The sequence below is a fragment of the Thamnophis elegans genome, chromosome 6, assembly GCF_009769535.1.
Source record: "Thamnophis elegans isolate rThaEle1 chromosome 6, rThaEle1.pri, whole genome shotgun sequence".
Classification (NCBI taxonomy): Eukaryota; Metazoa; Chordata; class Lepidosauria; order Squamata; family Colubridae; genus Thamnophis; species Thamnophis elegans.
In genome coordinates, this window is record NC_045546.1 from 8,226,601 (window position 1) to 8,248,627 (window position 22,027).

The window sequence follows — 22,027 nt, forward strand, 5'->3', positions numbered from 1 at the left end:
GTATAATTCATGAAATTCACTGCCTTAAGACATGGTAGTTATACTTATGGAGAATCAGCTGTTCCATGGTGATTAATCATGTTGGCACGAATGCGAGGTTTTAAGAATGCCATCGTATGCGGAAACAGCAATACAATACAATAGCAGAGTTGGATGGGACCTTGGGGGTCTTCTAGTCCAACCCCCTGCCTAGGCAGGAAACCTTATACCGTTTCAGACAAATGGCTATCCAACATCTTCTTAAAGACTTCCAGTGTTGGGGCATTCATAACATTTGGAGGCAAGCTGTTCCAATGATTAATTGTTCTAATTGTCAAGAAATTTCCCCTTAGTTCTAGGTTGCTTCTCTCCTTGATTAGTTTCCACCCATTGCTTCTAGTCTTGCCTTCAGGTGCTTTGGAGAATAGTTTGACTCCCCCTTCTTTGTGGCAGCCCCTGAGATATTGGAGCACTGCTATCATGTCTCCCCTAGTCCTTCTTTCTATTAAACTAGACATACCCAGTTCCTGCAGCCGTTCTTCATATGTCTTAGCCTCCAGTCCCCTAATCCTCTTTCTTGCTCTTCTCTGCACTCTTTCTAGAGTCTCCACATCTTTTCTACATTGTGGTGAGCAAAACTGGATGTAGAATTCCAAGTGTGGCCTCACCAAGGCATTATAAAGTGGTATTAACACTTCACATGCACTGAAAGGCAATGGAAGGGTTGGGATTTTTTCAATGTTCCCCATCTATCTTGCAATTTGTTTCCCTCATCTCCAGCTGCCGTGGCCAACGATGGCAGGAATGTATAAACCAAGTCTCAAGATGCCAGGATATTGCCCTACAGAAAGCTGGAAAAGACTCAAGTAGTGGGATACAGTCAGGGGAGGGCTGCTGGGGGTTGGCAGGGGTTCGGGAGAGCCTCTAGCTAAGATTCTGTGCAGTTCAGATCACCTCAAAATCCCACTCCTGGCTGGCCCCGCCCACCCCGCGTCTCCCCTCCCAGGAGTCCCCATGCAGCCCGTTTTGGGTGCAGGTAAGTGAAGGGCATGGGCGGAGGCTCGGAGAGGGCGAAAAACGGGCCTTCCGGAAGTTTGAGAAGGCCGGAAACAGGCCCACTTCCAGCCTCCAGAGCCCGGGAGGGCAAAAACACCCCCCCACCCCCCGCCGTGGTGCAGGAGTCTGACTAGGCCACACCCACCATGGCCACGCCCACTCGGCAACCAGGCAGAGAACCCCTTGCTAACATTTTTGAAGCCCAACCCACGTCTCCGTGGACATGTGGCCGGCCTGGCTAAATGCTGAAGGCACATGGAACGCTCTCAACTCCCCACTAAAGGCGGTTCCTATTTTTCTACTTGCATTTTTACGTGCTTTCGAACTGCTAGATTGGCAGAAGCTGGGACAAGTAACAGGAGCTCACTCCGTTATGTCGTGCTAGGGATTTGAACCGCCAAAATGCCGACCTTTCTAATTGACAAGCTCAGCATCTTAGCCACTGAGCCACCACATCCCTCAGTTTGATACCTCTGGTCTAATATGCCCATTTTGTTAGGACAGCAGATTGGAGACCCTCATTGGATGTTATCCAACACAGCTCAAGTCCCTGGTAAGTACACCTGTTACTTGTGCCATATAAGCCACTCCTTTAATTCAAACATTTATATCCTCTAGGGTGGAACCGGATTTCTTCGAATGATCTTACAGTTATAGCATCTTCTGGAGGTGGAGACTGGATAACGTTCAGAATGAACAAGCGAGGCTTCTATAAATAACTGGGGGCATTATTCAACCTTCAACAGCATGAAGAATAGGCATCAATTATTGAACTGAAAATGCCTTGAGAAACTGCTGTTGCTGTTCACAGGTATTTCGAGATGGAAAGGTGATTATTAAGTCCCTGCAGCTCTCAAAGCTTTTGGAGGAGAGGTAATAATTCAGTTCATGCCGAGCTCAGATTTATAGGCCTAAAGATAACGGGGTCCATTTGAGGATGCCCGGACTAAATTTCTTCCATCAATTTCAGTTCTAATTAGGTTTGCCCCAAATGCTCTACAGCAGCGGTGTCAAACTCAAGGCCCGAGGGCCGGATGCAGCCTGCAGGGTGCTTAGATCTGGCCCACGGGCCAGTGGTGGGGTTCAAACATTTTTGCTAGCGGTTCTGTGGGTGGCTTAGTGGGTGTGGCATGGTTTGGTGGGCATGGCAGGGGAAGGATAATGTGAAATCTTCATTCCGTCCCCATTCCCGGGGAAAGTTACTGCAAAAATCCCCTGATCAGCTGGGACTCGGGAGGCAGAGAATAGATGGGGGCGGGGCCAGTCACAGATGGTATTTACTGGCTCTCCGAACTACTCAAAATTTCCACTACCGGTTCTCCAGAACTGGTCAGAACCTGCTGAATACCACCTCTGCCACAGGCCCACCCTGGAAACAGTGAAGGACCAGCCCGCGGTGCCTCTGCTAGTGAAAACGGAACTCGGGGAGGCCTCAATGCAACTCATCGGGACTCCATTTTCACGGGCAGAGATCTGCAGGAGGCCATTGCAGCAGAAAACTGAGCCTCGATGAATAACGTTGAGCTGGCCATGCCCCTTGCCTCCCCCCCGAGATCAAACACAACCCTGATGTGGCCCTCAATGAAATCGAATCTGACATCCCTGCTCTACAGTGTTACATTTTGAGACTGGTTTCAATAAAACCTTAGGTCTGGCTTTAAACCTGTTTGATCTCTAGTCCAAATTGATTTCCCCCCAGACCTGTCTAAATCTGTTAATTGGAGCTGATAATTCCAGGTGTGGTGAAGGCAGAAGATTGTCAGATAAGCTTCCCTTCGACGGGGTCTCTAAGGAAAATGTAGTTTCCTTGATCAAAGGAAGAAGGAAAGAGATTAAATAGCATTTACGGGATTCTAATTGGCAAGGAAATCTAAGCGCCGATACCAAGCCTTCTCTGTTAACGGATGTGAAAAGCAGTCTAAAGCCATTGGCAGATATCTCATACAGCATTATGTTAGCTAAAAATGGTGGCTATCTAGTAGTACCTTTTGTGCCATGTGTTACAGACTAATGGAAGAGACTTTAGAGGTCTTCTATTTCAATTCTTTGCTCAAGTAGAAGCCCTATAGCATTCTGGACAAATAGCTTTTCAACCTCTTCTTAAAAACCTCCAATTATGAAACACCCATAACTTCCGGAGACAAACTGTTCCACTGATTAATTGTTCTCACTGACAGGAAATTTCTCCTCAGTTCTAGATTAGATCCCACTTTAATGGTTGTGGCCTGCCAGCAGAGCTGGCAGCAGATTCAGACAGTGAGGAGGTTGGGTTCAAATGGTCACTCATGCCCTCATCACTTCAAGGCTCGACTACTGCAATGCACTCTACATGGGGCTGCCCTTGAAGAGTGTTCGGAGACTGCAGCTGGTCCAGAATGCAGCCGCGCGAGCAATATCAGGGGTACCTCGGTACACCCGTGTTACACCTATCCTCCGCGAGCTGCACTGGCTCCCTATTAGTCTCCGGACGCGCTACAAAGTGCTGGTGATTACCTTTAAAGCCCTACATGGGACTGGACCTGGATATCTGAGAGACCGTCTCCTGCTACACACCTCCCAACATCCGATAAGAACTCACAGGTTAGGCCTCCTCCGGGTGCCGTCTGCCGGGCAATGCCGGCTGGCGACCACTCGGGGGAGAGCCTTTTCTGTTGCTGCTCCGGCTCTGTGGAACGAGTTACCAACAGAGATCCGGACCATCCCCACCCTTGCAGCCTTCCAAAAAGCCACCAAAACCTGGCTGTTCCGGCAGGCCTGGGGTTGCTGACTCAAACCAGGTCAACCCCCAATTAACCCAGATGTATGTTGTGTTTTTAAAATGTTTGTATTGTTTTATGTTCTTCCCCTGTATGTTATTTTATTTTATTCGTACTTGTAAGCCGCCCTGAGTCCTCCCCCCCCCCCCCGGGATTGGGCAGCATATAAACCCATTAAATTGACAATTGAGTTGAAGGAGGGGCTGAGGAAAGCTCAGATGAGGGCTTTGCATTGGAGGCAGAGAGGGGGCCATGGCCGTCTGACATTTATCAGCTGCCTTCGGAGTCAAGAGGTCAGTGAGGCAGAAGAACAGCTGGAGCCTGTTCCCAGTATGTGCATGCACAGAGTTTCCAGGCGAAGGAACAGTGGGTGGACTTGGGAGTAAGGCCACAGGTGGATGGTGAATGGCCCTTCCCATAGGGAATAAAAGAGGAGCAAAGGGGGAGGGGAGTTTGCAGGAGACAACAAGTTCATTCCTGCAATCTTGCCAAGTATCGCGGCGTCTGAAAGATATCGGCCTGGCCACTCTCCAAGCCTGATAAAGGTCGGTAATTGTGAACTATCTTGAGAGACTGTGGGAGAGGAAAGACTTTGCTGGAGAAGAATTCACTGTAAATTAAATAAAAGGCGTTTATTCCACTATATTACTTGCCTTTGAGGGCATTAAAAAGAAAAGGTTGGGCTAAATTCTTGGCATTGTACTGGGATATTCATTGCTACTGCCTTCTTTGCAATTGCTTTTTTGACTATCCGATTTTAGTCTACATTCTTTGGACTTCATACAAGCAGACGAACAAACACCCTGTAATTGCAGCAATTGTAGAAAGTAAAGATAGTTGAATCTGGCCTTTTTTTATTGTTCTCTATAAAAAAACAGTAAATGATTTTCACTGCTCTTAAAATATAACAAATATGCTATGCTGTGCTATAACTCTGTACCTTCTCAAAGACCAGTTTCATAAATTTATTAAAAGTGGTTAAAATTTGTGAGGGTGCCAATTTCATAAGTTAACAGTTGGTTAAGCCACTGGATATCTCTCCTTCATTGATTTAAGAATTTAATTTGCATGCTTAATATCAACAGTTCATTAGTATATAATCACCACTGGGCAAGTGTAGCAATAGGACATGGAATCCTGTCTATACAATGGTTCATTTGAGATTTTCCAATTCTTGCAATTGGCTTATTATGGATAATTTGATGGTATGGGAGGATATTTTTTACACTGAGCTGTGTATTTTTGTATGTGTTCCATTGCCTTGACCGGAACAATATAATTTCTGTTGGATTTACCATTTCTTAATAAATTAAAAACATTAAATAAAAATAATAAACCCTAGTTTTTAGACCACCAAATAAGATAAGCTTTATTGTCCCTTTTTTCGGTGCACACAATGGCAGACATTAAAAAGGAACTTCTAATGGACAATCTCAAAAGTATGTGTGTCTGTGTTTGTATTTATATGTATGTCTGTATGTACATACATATACAAACTTACAAACACACACACACACAGATCCGTCTTCTCTCTCTGCCTCCCTCCCTAATCCAGGCCCTGCTCAAGCAGGAGACCCTATACCTGTTATGGGGAACCTATGGCATGCATAAGCCGTCACCAGTGTAGCTGCACTGCGCATGCACGCACATGGGAGGCATGCATGCATGCGTGAGGAGAGCACGGTGTGTGTGTGTGTGCAGCGTGCCTCCCACGCTCCGTTTTTGGCACTAGGAGGCTTCAGTGAAAGCCTCCGGAGCCTGGAGAGGGCAAAAAACAGGACTTCCGTAAGTTCAGAAACGGGCGTGTTTCCAGCCTCCGGAGAGCCTCCGAAGCCAGGGGAGGCTGTTTTTGCCGTCCCAGAGACTCGAGGAAAGCCTCTGGTGATTTCAAAAGCTACAGCTTCTTCCAGGCCCACACTATATACCATAAAGACATTTTTTTCATTATTAAAGGAAACTGCTTCACAGGAAATAGCTAGGTTTTTTTTCCTCTGGAAAGCGTAGCAGCTTTTGCAAACATTCACCATTCCTGGTAAGGAGTGATTTGAGATTGCTTTTCTACTCTGGGATAGAAGGAGGCTATTTCATCCTATTTCAGATATTTCAGAGGTAAAAGGGACTTCTTTGAATGATACTCCAATTTCTGGTGCCTTTATGGACATGTTCCTGCTATTTTTTGGCCAGCAATTCAGAAGGAATTTGCCACCGACTTCTTGTATTTCTCGCCTACACACAATTTCCTAATCTATACTACAGGCTTTGGATTCCCTTGTAGTCTCCTCTCCGCGTAATGCGAAAGCCACCTCTGCTGTGCTTTTTCCTGATATCCATCAGGTTTGGCTAAGTGCCTGCCAGCTGCTGTCCTGATAGTCCTTGACTTACAACTTTCCATTTAACAACCACTTGGAAGTTATGATCACGTTGAGAAAAGCAACTTGCAGCAGGTCCTCAGACGTGGAAATGTTGCATGTCCCTGCTAATCAAAATTATTTGGAAAAGGGACAAGGAGAAAAACTCTGCCCAATTTATTCTTTCTTCCTTTCTTTTTTCTCTTATTTTTTCTTTCTTTCTCTTATTTTCTTTCTTTCTTTTTCTTTCCCTTTTTCTTTCCCTGTTTCTTTCTAATTTTCTTTGTCTTATTTTCTTTTTCTTTCTTTTATTTTCTTTTTCTTTCTTATTTTCTTTCTTTCTCTTTTTCTTTCTTTCTTTCCTTTTTCTTTCGCTCTTTCTTTTTCTTATTTTCTTTCTTCCCCTTTTCTTCTTTCTTCTTATTTTTTCTTCATTTCTTTCATTCTTTTCTCTCTTCCCTTCCTACTATTTTTACAAATTATCCAAGGCGGAAAACATCTTCAACCCACTTTCTTCCTCCTATTTTCCCACACAATAAGTGTGACAGATGAGCTGGGTTGAGAGAGCAACTCTCCCAAGCTCACCCAGCTGCCTTTCATGCCTGAAACGGGACTAGAAGTCACAGTCTCCAGCTTTCTGGTCAGGTGCCTTATACCTCGTGACTTCATCTACCATCTGTGAAAACAGAAGCCAGGCCAAGTCTAAAGTGCGTAGCTTGCAAGACCTCAGGAAACAAACATGTGATCAGCATACAGATTATTGCAGTGTTATCACTACAGAGTAATTACAACCTTCGGACAGGCTGTGTTTTCAGTGTGTCTGACTTTGCCACAAGATTTTGTAAGAGCTGTCTAGTGCTTTTGATTAAAATCACACTCCTGACCTCTCTGAATGCTTTTGAAGCAAAGAAGGGCCATGACACAAGACTTCTGCACTGGAGGACCAAGGCAAACCCCAATAATTGCTTGTTCCTCTTTCTAGAATCCGCAGTGCCCAGAAAAGGAAAACCAGTGAACAGAAGACGCCAAAATGGCTGCAGTGGACATCTATTTTCTGAGCTCCCCCAGGAGGAGGTTTCTAATGAAGGTGCGACCACTTTCAGGATCCTTGAGCCTGTTTTGACACAATGCATTCAAATGCTTGTTGACACAAGCTGAAAATTATGGATGTGCTGGGGGTGTTGAACATAAGAATCACAGGGCTGGAAAGGACCTCAGAGGACCTCTTACAGACCAATGCCCTGCTCAAGAAAGAACATCATCCCACTCAAATGGTTCTCCATTCTGGTTTTGGAAACCTCCAATGATGCAGCAGCCACAACTCCAGGAGGGAAGCCACTCCATTGATCAATTGTTCTCACTATCGTAAACTTTCTTCCTCTTTCTAGGTTGGATCTCTCTTTAACAAGCTTCCACCCATCATTTCTCTGATGCTGTTGTGGCCCGCCAGTGGCAGCAGATTCGGAGAGTGAGGAGGTTGGGGAGGAAGATGGGCCAGTCCTGGAGTCTGGAGAAGGCTCTGATGTGGGCTCTGCGTCGGAGGCAGAGAGGGGTCCAGGGCCGTATGCCAGTTATCAGATGCCTTGGGAGATGGAGATCAATGAGGCAGACTGGAGCCTGTTCCCAGTGTGTGCATGCGCGGAGTTGCCAGATGAAGGGAACATCTAAAGAACAGGGGTCGACTTGGCAGTAAGGCCACAGGTGGACGATCAATGTCCCCTCCCAGAGGAAATAAAAGAGGAGCGAAAGGGGAGTGGAGTTTGCAGGAGACAATGAGTTTGCTTAATTGGTTCCTGACTCTCCCGAGATTCCTTGCCAGGTTTTGCAGATATCGGCCTGGCAGCTCTCCAAGTCAGATAAGGTCTGTGATGGTAAATCCTCCCTTGAAAGACTTTGCTGGATGTGAATGAGCAAAATTCAATTAATAGAAGGGATTTTTGTTGGGACCAGGAGTTTGCTTCATGCTCTTGGGAAGCCTCGGTCAGAACAGGTGCTTCAGAGAATAAGTCAATCCCCTCTTCTCTGTAACAGTCCCTCAAGTATTGGAAGAACGCTATCAGGTTCCCCCCTTATCCTATTGTTTTATTGGCTAGATTACACTTAGCCATCCCTCAACCATTCGTCATATGATTTAGCCTTCAGATCCTCAGTCATCTTTGTTGTTTGTGCTGGTGAATCAAGCAAAGGCCCTTGTATGCTTTCCAACCCAAGGTGTCTTGAAGGTCAAAAAAGTCAAGATGGCAGCCACAACCATGGAATCATAGCCCTAGCTTTGGAGACATCTCTGCTCTAACCATTACTTCTGAACAAAGATGGCACAGTTTCTCATTGAATTGGTGTGATGGTGCACTGGTTAGAATGCAGTACTGCAGCCTACTTCTGCCAAATGCCAGCAGTTCGATCCTGACCGGCTCAAGGTTGACTCAGCCTTCTATCCTTCCGAGTTCAGTAAAACGAGGACTCGAATTGTTGTGGGGGGAAGTATGCTGACTCTTAGAGAGGGTTGTAAAGCACTGTGAAACGGTATATAAGTCTTAAGTGCTATTGGTATATACCGCTTCACAGCACACTTTGAGTGCTTTATAATGTCATCATATTTCCCCCCCATCAATTTGGGTCCTCGTTTTACCGACCTCGGAAGGATGGAAGGCTGAGTCAACCTTGAGCCTCGTCAGGAGTCGAACTCCAGGCTGTGGGCAGAGTTGGCCTGCAGAATTGCATTTTAACCACTGTGCCACCACAGAGCCTTGCAACACACATGCTAACACATGTGCTTCACTACTTCAGGCTCCCTCCAACCCCAAGAAGAGGCAGTTTTGCCAATACAATAAAACTTATGCAATTTGATATGGTGAAGCACAGAACAGTTCTGGATTTTAAGCAAAGAAAATTCTAAACCTATAGCATAGAAGGCATTTCTCCCCATGTACTTTGCTATGCTCATTACTGACCAAGGAAATTTGCCCGGAAATACTTTAAACAGCAAATGGCCACACGTTGTGCTCGATTGCTTTCCTCAATTATTTATACAATTCTATATTTTACAAGGGTTAAGTATTGATTGCTTCTTGCTTGCTCTTCAAAGGGGAGATGTAGCTATCGGTTGTGTTACACAGCCAGGGGGAAAAACATTTTTTTACCAACTGTGCTCAGCAAGATTTTAGTTTTGGTGCCACATTTTAATGCCAATACATTCTGGGATAAATAGGCATGCAAGTTTCTGGAAGGGGACTCCTCATTTACCTTAAAAAATGCAAACCACTTGTAGCTATTCAAGACAACCTCGAAGCCCTGGTTGTAAATTATGGTGAAAAAGCCGTAATTCCCACGATCGTCCTCAGCTACGTCAAGTTTCTGAAGATGTACAGTTATTTTTTTCTCCACAGGACCTAAAAAACGAAACAGCGAAGAGTTTTCAGTAACTGAAGATGAAGAGCTGACATAGCAGTAACAGTGTTAATTGCCTATTCCTTAATATGCAATAAATATTTATTTTTTTAAAAAAACTGTTTTTATCTGGCCTTATTTTAGCTGACTGAATTCAGACCTGAGATTAATTGGTAAAAAGCAAGCTTTAAAATGTTTGAATAAATATGCAAGCATATAAATCCTGCTTTCCAATTTTGAATAAGAGCCGAGGTGGCGCAGTGGTTAAATGCAGCACTGCAGGCTACTTCAGCTGACTGCAGTTTGGCTGTTCAAATCTCACCGGCTCAGGGTTGACTCAGCCTTCCATCCTTCCGAGGTGGGTAAAATGAGGACCCGGATTGTTGTTGGGGGCAATATACTGACTCTGTAAACCGCTTAGAGAGGGCTGAAAGCCCTATGAAGCGGTATATAAGTCTAACTGCTATTGCTATTGCTATAATATTTTGGGGTATAATTTGTTTTTAATATTTAAAAACCCCTTGAGTTCTATTGTCAATCTATTTGAGGCCCAGCTTAAGAACCACATGAAAATATATATTAATTGCTCAGCCGATAGTAGTTAGATTGGTAATAACCCTTTGACAGAAATTCTATCTCTTAACCCGACATACAGTTAAACCTATTATAGTATCTATAGAAAAATGAACACATAAAATATGTTAATATGGTAGACACAAAACATTTACGATATGTGGTACTTTTTATGAATGTTATTGACAAAAATAAGAACAAGATTCTTCAGCACTATAAAATACTCTGGTCAAATATTTAATAGAATAATTTTATGTATCATTTTTATGTTTATTATCTTTTTATCATCTGTTTTACTGTGTTCTGTTTTAAATAGAAAAATATTTGAATCTTTTAGTTATGTTTTAGGTGCCATTTTGAGTTTATCTTTCGTTGTATAGCTTGGCTAGTTAATGTTCTGAACATTACCATCTTTTTCAGTTTGACCTTATACCAAATGTTTCTTTTATTCATTTTACTTCCTTTTGCTTTGATCATATTTCTTTTTGATGATGCCTTTAGATGTTAATATTGCCGTGTTATTTAAACAATGTCTACAATCTATAAAGGAGATTTAAAAAAAAGATTATGCTACTAACATTTTCGGTTCTTTATTTTTAAACAAAGCCATTTAAAAGAAAAAGATAAAATCTCCTAGTTGAACAGAAATGCTTAACATTTATGCAGTTCTTGGTATTCTCCAAACGTAACTGTTCGCTTGCTGACATTTCAATACCCAACTAGATAACATCATCAATGCAAAATGTCTATGGAGATTTTCGGTCATAGTTGTTCCAAAGGTGCTTTTTAAAGAGGCAACTGGACTTCCTTGGTTTTTCTTTGAAGATGTTTCGCTTCTCATCCAAGAAGCTTCTTCAACTCTGATTGGATGGTGGGAAAATGGGAGGCTCTACACTCCTTGCAGACAGCTGGTCATTTGCATCCTTTGGGAGAGTCATTGAGGCCACTTGGAGGTTTGTCTGTGTCCTTAGGGTCGCCTGAGTAGTGCAGATCGATGTTGGGAAAAAGGCTCCACACCCATTTGCACTACTCAGGTGACCTCGAGAACACAGACAAACCTCCAAGTGGCCTCAACGACTCTCTAAAAATCCAAATACCTGAATACTTTTCGGCGAGGTAGTGCAGTGGTTAAATGTAGCACTGCAGGCTAGTTCAGCTGACTGCAGTTCTGCAGTTCGGCTGTTCAAATCTCACCGGCTCAGGGTTGACTCAGCCTTCCATCCTTCCGAGGTGGGTAAAATGAGGACCTGGATTGTTGTTGGGGGCGATATGCTGACTCTGTAAACCGCTTAGAGAGGGCTGAAAGCCCTATGAAGCGGTATATAAGTCTAACTGCTATTGCTACTTGAAAAGTACCTTTGGGATCATCACTGCAAATGAGCACGGGGCAATAAAATTCGCTCTGCGAGAGAAATGGGCAGTCCCTAAATTTAATAAATAGAATAAATAAATTTCTCAAAGCAAGCACACCAACAACTCCACGGCTCAATCTGGAGCCACTGATACTCTCTTCCATTGGGCTCAAGGAACTATACCCAGATTGTTTTCTTGATTCCTTTTAATAAAATGCTTTGGGATTGAAAACCTACCTAAAGATAGTTTTCTATTTAAGATACCTTCATAATTCAGTTTAGTCAGCGTGAAATGGAGCTTAGTTAGGTAGCATGAGGAGGCTGTATATTTTGCAGTATCGGGACTGTCGTTGAGTCAACAGCGGGTTAGAGGAGGAGCTGCTGCGGGACAGAGATGACGGTTGCTCCTTAAAAATTATGATTTCAATCGATTCCAATCAAGCTTTTTTACTAGGGATTTAAATCGCCTTGGTTTAAATCAAATCCACCCTGATACTCCAATTTAAAATTCTAATAATCTCACTTTTGGGGGGAGGAAATCCCCTGAGGTGGGGTGCCACAGCAGAGGAGGCATCTGGGGCTCATCAAACGTACTATAAATGCCTAATGGAGGTAACTACAACATGCCTTCTCTGGCAGATCCATGGGAATGGGCAGAGGTAATCAGAGAGGGATGCGTTGGCTCAGTGGCTAAGACGCTGGGCTTGTTGATCAAAAAGGTCGGCAGTTCGGCGGTTTCGAATGCCTAGTGCCGCGGAACGAAGTGAGCTCCCGTGACTTGTCCCAGCTTCTGCCACCCTAGCAGTTCATAAGCACGTAAAAATGCAAGTAGAAAAATAGGGACCACCTTTGGTGGGAAGGGAACGGCGTTCTGTGCGCCTTTGGCGTTCAGTCATGCCGGCCACATGACCACGGAGACGTCTTTGGAGAGCGCTGGCTCTTCGGCTTTGAAAGGGAGATGAGCACTGCCTCCTAGAGTCGGGAACGAGCAGCACTTATGTGCTAGGGAACCTTTACCTTAACAAAGAGGGACAGTCCTTCAAAAATAATTGGCCCCTCGCCATGAAAGGATTTGAAGATTATGACCAGCACCTTGAATTGGCCTGGAAGCAACCTGACAACCAATGCAGCTTATGGAGCAGAGATGGAAAGTCTGCCAGTCTAGGAGCATATATAACTGCCTGTGCAGCTGCATTCAGCCCCAGCAGAAGTTTTTGGGATAGTCTTCAAGGGCAGCCCACAAGGGGTGATAGTCACTTACTTTCCCTACCGGTTCACAAATGTGAGTGCACGTGTCCCATCCACGCATGCACTCGGCCTTCCGTGCATGCGCTTTGATTGAGTGTGTGGCTTGCATGCATGCACACGACTTGAAAACATACCTAAATAGGATGGCATAGAGTTTGGGCAGGTGGGTGCCCCCCCTCCCCCCGCAATTTCCACTACCGGTTCAATTGGGAGGTGCCCAGGGAATGACTGACAGTGAGCAGAGCCAACCTGAAGCAAATGTCTTAATATCTGGCCGATGGTCTATAAACAGCAATAATAATAACTACCATATTTTTGGGAGTATAAGACGCACCAAGATTTTGAAGAGATCATTTAAAAAAAAGTTTTGCACTCTAACCCTAACCTCCCAAAACATCTGCACACCTCATTTTTGGGCATGCAGGTTATTTGAGAAGCCTGCAAAGTGCTCCTAGGGGCTGGGGGGGGGGCAAAAATGAGTTAAAAATGCCTGTTTTTCATGAAAACGAGCCCATTTTTTGCCCATAAAAGGGCATGCATAGCTGTATTCAGTGTATAAGATTTTACCCAGATTTTACTCTCTTTGGGGGGGGGAGGTGCGTCTTATACTCCAAAAAGTACAGTATTTCTGGTTGAACCAATACTGGGCCTTAAAAATTGAAATACAGAAATTAAGCAAGAGTGTTTCCCAAAATTATTGCCCCATTTAGGTGTGCAACAATAGAAGGTGTTAAAATGAGAACCCTTAACGAATTGTTTCATTTTACAACATTACAACATTTGCAACAACAACAAAAAAAGAGAATTATTTAATTTTACAACATTAGATTACAAAAGACAGGTAACCTTGGAACCAACCACTTTCCACACACACACATATATAGGTAGTCCTTGACTTACGACCACAAATGACCCAAAAAATTTCCATTGCTAAGTGAGACAGTTGTTAAGTGGGTTTTGCTTCATTCTGAAAACTTTCTTGCCACAACTGTTAAGTGAATCACTGCACTTGTTAAGTTAGTAACACGGTTTTTACGTGAATCGGGTTTTCCGTTGACTTTGCTTGTCAGAAGGTCGTAAAAGGGGATCACATGACCACGGGACACTGCGACCGTCATAAATATGAACCCGTTGCCAAGCTTCCAAATTTTGATCACCTGATCATGGGGATGCTGCATCAGTTGTAAGCTTGAAAAAAAAAGTTATAAGTCACTTTTTTCAGTGCTGTTGTAACTTTGAATGGTCACTAAATGAATAGTTGTAAGGCGAGGACTACCTGTACATGTACACTCAACCATGAGAGAGAGAAAGAGAGAAAAATAGATAAAGAGAAAGACAGATGAAAAAAAGGGAGAGATAGAAAGAGAGAAAAATAAAGAGAAAGACAGAGAAAAGAGAAAGAATGATAGAGAGAAAAATAAAGAGAGAGGAAAAGAGAAGAAAGAGTGATAGAGAGAAAATAGATAAAGAGAAAGAAAGAGAGAGGGAAGAGAGAAAAAAGAGAGAGTGATAGAAAGAGAGAAAAATAGATAAAGAAAAAGAGGAAGAGGGAAAAAGAGTGATACAAAAAAGATAGAGAAAAAGAGAGAGGAAGAGAGAAAAAGAGTGATAGAAAGAGATAAAAATAAAGAGAAAGAGAAGAGAGTGATAGAAGAGAAAGAAAGACAGATAAAGAGAAAGAGAGAGGAAGAGAAAAAAGAAAGAATGAGAAAGAAAATAGAAAAAGAAAAAGAAAAAAGAGAAGAGAAAAAAGAGAGGAAGTGAGAGGAAGAGAGAGAAAAAGAGAGAAAGAAAGAAAGAGAAAGAGTTGGAGAGAGAGAGAAAAGGAGGGAGGGGAGCGAGAGAATAGCAGTAATTGAACAAAACTAAAGCTTTGGGATAAAGTCTAAATTGACCATAAATCCCTAACATTTGCAAATATTTTTACACACACACACAAGCACATAAATCTGCTTACATTTCCTTAACAGAAAAAAAACCCACATTCACATGACTGAAATTCTTGCTGACTAAATAGTAAGTTTCAGGCACAAGACAAGTTCAAAAATTATTTCCATTTCTCTTAAAGCTGCAGGATGCCAAAGTACAACTTAATTTCATTTTATTTTTCTGTTCCGCAAACAGCTGGTTGATTGCACCTCATAGAGGCCTCTAAGGGTGGGGAAATTCCGCCACCGCTCCCAGATCTCTTGGTTAAAGGGCATGTGATCACAAATTGAACCAAAAGCTTTACAAAAGGAAAAATATAAAATCAGTTCAGTTACCAAAGGAAACCACCGATTCCCTCTTTGTTCTCCTTTGAAAGTCTGGTTGAGCAACCCACATCAGGAAGGCAACATTTTTCAAGATTTCTATTTCTTAAGCAGCAGTGTTTTTCCCCCCTAAAATTATATCGTTGCCTGCTGAAAATTTAGCATAATCCGAAGAAAGGTGACATTTGGTGTAGGAGTTACAGACAGCTGTTCGGCATCTGCACGGAAATATAGTTTTTTTAAACTTTAAACCTGGAGTTCTGCACAGCTGCATTTCCTCCTTTATTAGAAACAAAAGTTAGCAGAGAAAATGAAGGAAGCTTTGCATCCATTTTTCACCCACAGCAAAATTTTCCATGCCATACATGAAAGATCGTAAATGGTGCTCTTTCACGTTTTTTGGGAATTATTTTCATAAAATATTGCTGTAATAGCTCATACAGATAGTCCTCAACTTACAATCGTTCATGTAGGGACCAATTAAAGTTACAAGGCCAATAAAAAAAGTGACTTATGACCGACCGGTCCTCACACTTACAATTATACCCATAGTCATGTGATCATAATTTGTGATACTTGGCATCCAGCATATAGTTAGTCCTTGACTTACGAACCAAAATTGAGCCCAGAATTGCTGTTGCTAAGCAAAAAAATTTTTTGTTAAGTTCATTTTGCCCCGTTTTACAACCTTTTTCGCCACCCTTGTTAAGTGAATCTGGCTTCCCCATTGACTTGGCTTGTCAGAAGATCGCCAAAGGGGATCACATGATTCCCCAGGACACGGAAACCGTCATAAATATGAATCGGTTGCCAAGCCTCTGAATTTTGATCAATGGACCATGAGGATGCAGCAGCAATCGTAAGTGTGAAAATGGTCATAAGTCACTTTTTTCAGTGTTGCAACTTTGATCGGTCACTAAATGAATAATTGTAAAGCGAGAACTACCTGTACATGTACACTCACCCATGCGAGAAAGAGAGAGAAAAATAGAGAAAGAGAAAGAGAGGAAGAGAGAAAAAGTGATAGAAAAAGAGAAAAAATAGATAAAGAGGAAGAGGAAGAGAGAAAAAGAGAGAAAGAGAAAGAGAGTGATAGAGAGAAAAATAGATAAAGAGAAAGAGAAAAAGTGATAGAAAGAGAGAAAATAGATAAAGAGAAAGAAAGAAAAAGTGATAGAAAGAGAAAAATAGATAAAGAGGAAGAGGAAGAGGGAAAAAGAGAGAAAGAGAAAGAAAAAGTTATAGAAAGAGAGAAAATAGAGAAAGAGAAAGAGAAAGAGAAAAAGTGATAGAAAGAGAGAAAATAGCGAAAGAGGAAAGAGAAAAAGTGATAGAAAGAGAGAAAAATAGATAATGAGGAAGAGGAAGAGAGAAAAAGGGAGAAAGAGAAAGAGAGAAAGAATGATAGAGAGAAAAACAGATAAAGAGAAAGAGAAGTTATAGAAAGAAAATAGATAAAGAGAAAGAGAGAGGAAGAGAAGAGAGAAAAAAGAGAAAGTGAGAGAGAGAAAAGAGAGAGAAAGAAACAGTCACAAAATGAACTGTTATAAGTTGAGGACTACCTGTATTTAAAATAGTTGCAGCATCCTTTCCAGTCACCTTGTGACAAGCAAAGTTAATGGAGAAATCCAGATTCGCTTAACAACCCCGTGATTCACTTAACAACTGCAGTGCCTCCTTTAACACCCTGGCACAAAAGGTCATAAAATCAGGCATGACTCGCTTAAAAAATCTCCTTTCTCAGCAGCGGAAACTGGATCCTAACTGTCGTTGCAAACAGAGGACCACATCTACATGCCCATAAGGAGCATTGTTAAAAAACCAAAGAGTTGAGAAATACAGAACAAGGATATGTACTTCTGTACAGTGGGAATGTTTCCCACCCGCCCTGATCTCAATTATTATTATTTTTAGGTCAGTATAGTGGCCATAAAAGAAAATACCATTTATTTTTATATTCCTCTCTAAGGACTGCCTTCTCCCACCGTCTTCCTGGACAAAATAACTTGCAAAAAATACAAAGCTAACTTGTTTTGCATTAATGGTGACGCACTTCTCATAGCTATAAGTGATAAGTGTCATTTTAGGGATTCAAGAATCTGATTTTTGCAAATAAGCACCGAAAAATAGCCCAGACATCCAGAAAGAAGGTTAAAAACCCAAACCAAAAAGAAATAGAAATAGCAGGGAGGAAAATAGAGGAAGTTTAAGAGGCCTGACACGATTCATAAACCACTGAAGTTTCTGCTTGAGACATGTTACCGGTACTACTATCACATGGAAGGAAACCACAGCTCTTAACCTTGACGCTGGAAATTAGCAATGTACTTCTGATAATAAAAACTGCAAAGCCATTATCCCCTCCTTGTAAACATTCCCCAAATTTGGACTTTAGATGGACTATGCTAATTTTAAAAAGGTCCCTATGATTTTAGTTGGTGATAGGAAACAAGGACAGGTTGTTGCAAACAAGTTGCAAAAGTTTTAAACCGTAGCAAAGGAGAAGTTAATCGTAAAAGGTAAGGTTCCCCTCGCACATATGTACTAGTCGTTCCTGACTCTAGGGGGCGGTGCTCATCTCCGCTTCAAAGCCAAAGAGCCAGCGCTGTCTGAAGACGTCTCCGTGGTCATGTGGCTGGCATGACTCAACGCCAAATGCTGTTCCCTTCCCACCAAAGGTGGTTCCTGTTTTTCTACTTGCATATTTTACGTGCTTTCGAACTGCTAGGTTGGCAGAAGCTGGGACAAATAATGGGAGCTCACTCTGTTACATGGCGCTAGGGATTCGAACCGCTGAATTGTTGACCTTTCTGATCGACAAGCTCAGCGTCTTAGCCACCGCGTCCCACCTAAGTTAATTGTACACTGAGATAAATGAGGCTTCAGTGAGGAGTTAGGTACATATGCACACAAACTGTATGGACAGTTGATTTGGGGAGGGTGGGGCAGTTATGGCCTGAGCTAGCATTGAAACATGAGCAGAGGTGTCCTACCATGGCCCCCTTAAAAACCTGCGGACTTCAACTCCCAGAATTCCCCATGTTGGCTGGGGGAATTCTGGGAGTTGAAGTGCACAGGTCTTAAAGGGGCCAAGGTTGGACATCCCTGAACATGGGTTTAGTTCAGGGGTGGGTTTCTCGCCCCGTTCCAACTGGTTCGGTTGGAACGGGGCCGGCGGCGTCCTTGTGCACGCGCGCGTGCACGCATGCGTACTAGCGTCTGTGCAACGCTCCAGCTGCTCCTGGACGATTGCGCAGGCGCTGTATGCGTCCTGTGCATGCGTGGAAGCGCAGAACTTGTCAAAACCGGGTAAGGACCGTGGGCGGGCGCGCCCTTCGCCGTTCCCGGAAGTTACTTACTTCCGGGTTCGGCGACCAACCGGTTCGCAGGGACCGCCGTGAACCGGTTGAAACCCACCCCTGGTTTAGTTTGGATAGGGATTGAAAAGGGAAGATTTTGCTCTAATTAAAGATTGGCTGGCCAAATATTAACCAAACCAAGGCCGTTAACTGGAGATGGGTAAGGAGACACAGATTTAAGAAAAGTGATAAGAAGAGGAGGGTTAGGTGGTGGAACATGGGCCCTGGGAAACTGGCAACAGTGTGAGTGATGGAGGGGACATAGCAATAGCACTTAGACTTATATACCGCTTCACAGTGCTTTACAGCCCTCTCTAAGCGGTTTACAGAGTCAGCTCCCCAAAATCTGGGTCTTCATTTTACCCACCACGGAAGGATGGAAGGATGAGTCAACCGTGAGCCAGTCAGGATCGAATTGCTGGCGCTGGGCAGAGTTAGCCTGCAATACTGCATGTTAACTACTGCGCTACCATGGCTCTTAATATGACTATGTATTATTTTATTTATTAATGTTTTGAATTGAGATGAGTGTTTATTGATTTAGAAGCCTTTAGGGTTTATAGATTTGAACTGCCACATACCTATTAATTCTGTCATATTTGCCTTGCAAAATCACTGGAAAAATCTTTTTTTTAAAGTTGTTTATTAAATTATATGCCACGCATCTCTCTCTTTCAAGCAACTTTAAGCTTTCCTTTATCCCGAACATGGAACTAAAAAACTTTTCCAAGTGGCATCTCTGCTGAAGGAAGGCTGCTCCATAAATATTTCTGGAAAGCAACAGGTTTGGTGTTTGATACCTAAAGTGTGTGTTATCAGTTCAGTTGAAGTGAAAAAAATGAGAATTAGGGGGCACTGAGTCAGAATGGAGGAAAAATGTTTGCACAGCCCAGATTGTCAAAACAATTCTTCTGTTTGCACAATCTGCAAAATCCAATCAACCGTATGAGTCACGGGGGATGACTGGTTTCATCTTAAAAATGGTCATTGAGTTTCTACAAATGCTGAATTGCAAATTAGGTAAGGTAAAGGTTCCCAATTACCTCCCAAAGACCCATTAGATCCCACAGATTAGGCCTCCTCCGGATTCCATCTACTGGCCAATGTCGCCTGGCTACTACCCGGAGGAGGGCCTTCTCTGTGGCTGCTCCGGCCCTCTGGAACGAACTCCCCGCGGAGATTCGGACCCTCACCTCCCTCCAGGCTTTCCGTAAAGCCGTGAAAACCTGGCTGTTCCGGCAGGCCTGGGTTGACGAGTTCTCTTCCCCCCCTCGAATTGTGTGACTGTTGATTGTTTTTAATTTTTCTCTGTATCTTGTTTGTGTGTTACCTGTTTGTGCCCCCCCCCCCTTTCCTGGGTTTGTTAGCCTCCCTGAGTCCCTTCGGGAATAGGGCAGCATATAAATGCAATAAACCTTCAACCTTCCCTTCGCACATATACACTGTCCGAAGACGTCTCCGTGGTCATGTGGCTGGCATGGCTAAACACCGAAGGCGCACGGAACACTGTTAGTTTCCCACCAAAGGTGGTTCCTATTTTTCTACTTGCATTTTTACGTGCTTTTCGAACTGCTAGGCTGGCAGAAGCTGGAACAAGTAACGGGAGCTCACTCCATTACATGGCGCTAGGGATTAGAACCGCCGAACTGCCAACCTTTCGATTGACAAGCTCAGCATCTTAGCCACTGAGCCACAGCGTTCCTACATTGCAAATTGCAAATTACCCAAATTTATTTTAACTCGGTTTAGCATGGTGAATAAAAGTCCCAGCCTGACTGTGTTTAGTTACCAACTTCCACCAGAAATGTTGACACAAATTGAGGACAATGAGATTTGTAGTTCGGTGGGGAGAGGCGGCCTAGAGGCAGCTACCCCTCTTAAGTTGTGGGGACAAGGGGGAGGGGGATATTAGGGTAGGTTAAATCAGGCCAATGTTTTAACAGCAAAGCAGCACACTGGGGGCCCTACGACAACTACTCACAGGAATAAAAATGTAAACAGTTGATAAAATTAAAACGTATATTTATTATATTGGCACTTCCAATTTCTATTAATGCAAGTTAGTATGAATAAAAATGTCAATAAAATGTAATTTTTTTTACAAAAAAAATGTAACAGGTTGTGAATGCTCCACACTGGAAGTTTTTAAGAAGAGGTTGGATAACCATTTGTCTGAAGTGGTGTAGGGCTTTCTGCCTAAGCAAGAGGTTGGACTAGAAGACCTCCAAGGTCCCTTCCAACTCTGTTATTCTATCCTATCCTATCCTAATAAATATGTTGCTGTAATTATATGATACCAGGTTTATTGAAGGGTTAACATACACAGATTAGTATAGGGCCCCTATGCTCGTCCCCCCCCCCTCCCCAGGCCCATGAATTAAGAGAGGCCCTGGGTTAAATCGATTGTCTATGAGATTCTCAATCATCCAGGTCGTGATTGTCCTAAAGATGTTTTTTTTCCAAAAGGCAACTGGACTTTCTTGGGTTTTTTTTTTTCTTTGAAAACCTTCCACTTTTCAAGAAATGAAGTGAGAAATGTGAAGTGGGAGTGCAGAATGCACTCTAGAAAAGAGTGCAGAGAAGAGCAACAAAGAGGATTAGGGGTCTGGAGGCTAAAACGTATGAAGAACGGTTGCAGGAACTGGGTATGTCTAGTTTAATGGAAAGAAGGACTAGGGGAGACATGATGGCAGTGTTCCAATATCTCAGGGGCTGGCACAGAGACAAGGGGGTCAAACTATTCTCCAAAGCACCAGAAAGCAGGACAGAAGCAATGGGTGGAAACTAACCAAGGAGAGAAGCACTTAGAACTGAGGAGAAATTTCCTGACAATTAGAACAATTAATCAGTGGAACAACTTGCCTCCAGAAGTTGCAAATGCTCCAACACTGGAAATTTTCAAGAAGAGATTGGATAACCATTTGACGGAAATAGTATAGGTTTTCCTGCCTAGGCAGAGGGTTGGACTAGAAGACCTCCAAGGTCCCTTCCAACTCTGTTATTCTATATTCTAAGAAAAGCAAAGAAAACACTTGGAAACAAAGTTTTGTTTCAAAGAAAACAACATTGGAAGTTTTTAAGAAGAGATTGTACAACCATTTGACTGAAGTAGTATAGGTTTTCCTGCCTAGGCAGGGGTTGGACTAGAAGACCTCCAAGGTCCCTTCCAACTCTGCTATTCTATATTCTAAGAAGAGCAAAGAAAACACTTGGAAACAAAGTTTTGTTTCAAAGAAAACAACATTGGAAGTTTTTAAGAAGAGATTGGACAACCATTTGACTGAAGTAGTATAGGTTTTCCTGCCTAGGCAGGGGGGTGGACTAGAAGACCTCCAAGGTCCCTTCCAACTCTGCTATTCTATATTCTAAGAAGAGCAAAGAAAACACTTGGAAACAAAGTTTTATTTCAAAGAAAACAACATTGGAAGTTTTTAAGAAGAGATTGTACAACCATTTGACTGAAGTAGTATAGGTTTTCCTGCCTAGGCAGGGGTTGGACTAGAAGACCTCCAAGGTCCCTTCCAACTCTGCTATTCTATATTCTAAGAAGAGCAAAGAAAACACTTGGAAACAAAGTTTTGTTTCAAAGAAAACAACATTGGAAGTTTTTAAGAAGAGATTGGACAACCATTTGACTGAAGTAGTATAGGTTTTCCTGCCTAGGCAGGGGGGTGGACTAGAAGACCTCCAAGGTCCCTTCCAACTCTGTTATTCTAT

The 22,027-nt window shown here is 42.9% G+C and overlaps 1 protein-coding gene across 1 annotated transcript in view; it reads right to left on the bottom strand.

The window, feature by feature from the left end:
• The window catches only part of CTSC (cathepsin C), a 44,453-nt gene that overhangs the window by 19,888 nt on the left and 2,538 nt on the right, over window positions 1–22,027 (bottom strand). Inside the window, exon 2 of the mRNA XM_032219466.1 lies at window positions 9,383–9,528. Within this exon, the coding sequence (XP_032075357.1) occupies window positions 9,383–9,528 (146 nt within the window). The remainder of the gene's footprint in view (window positions 1–9,382; window positions 9,529–22,027) is intronic.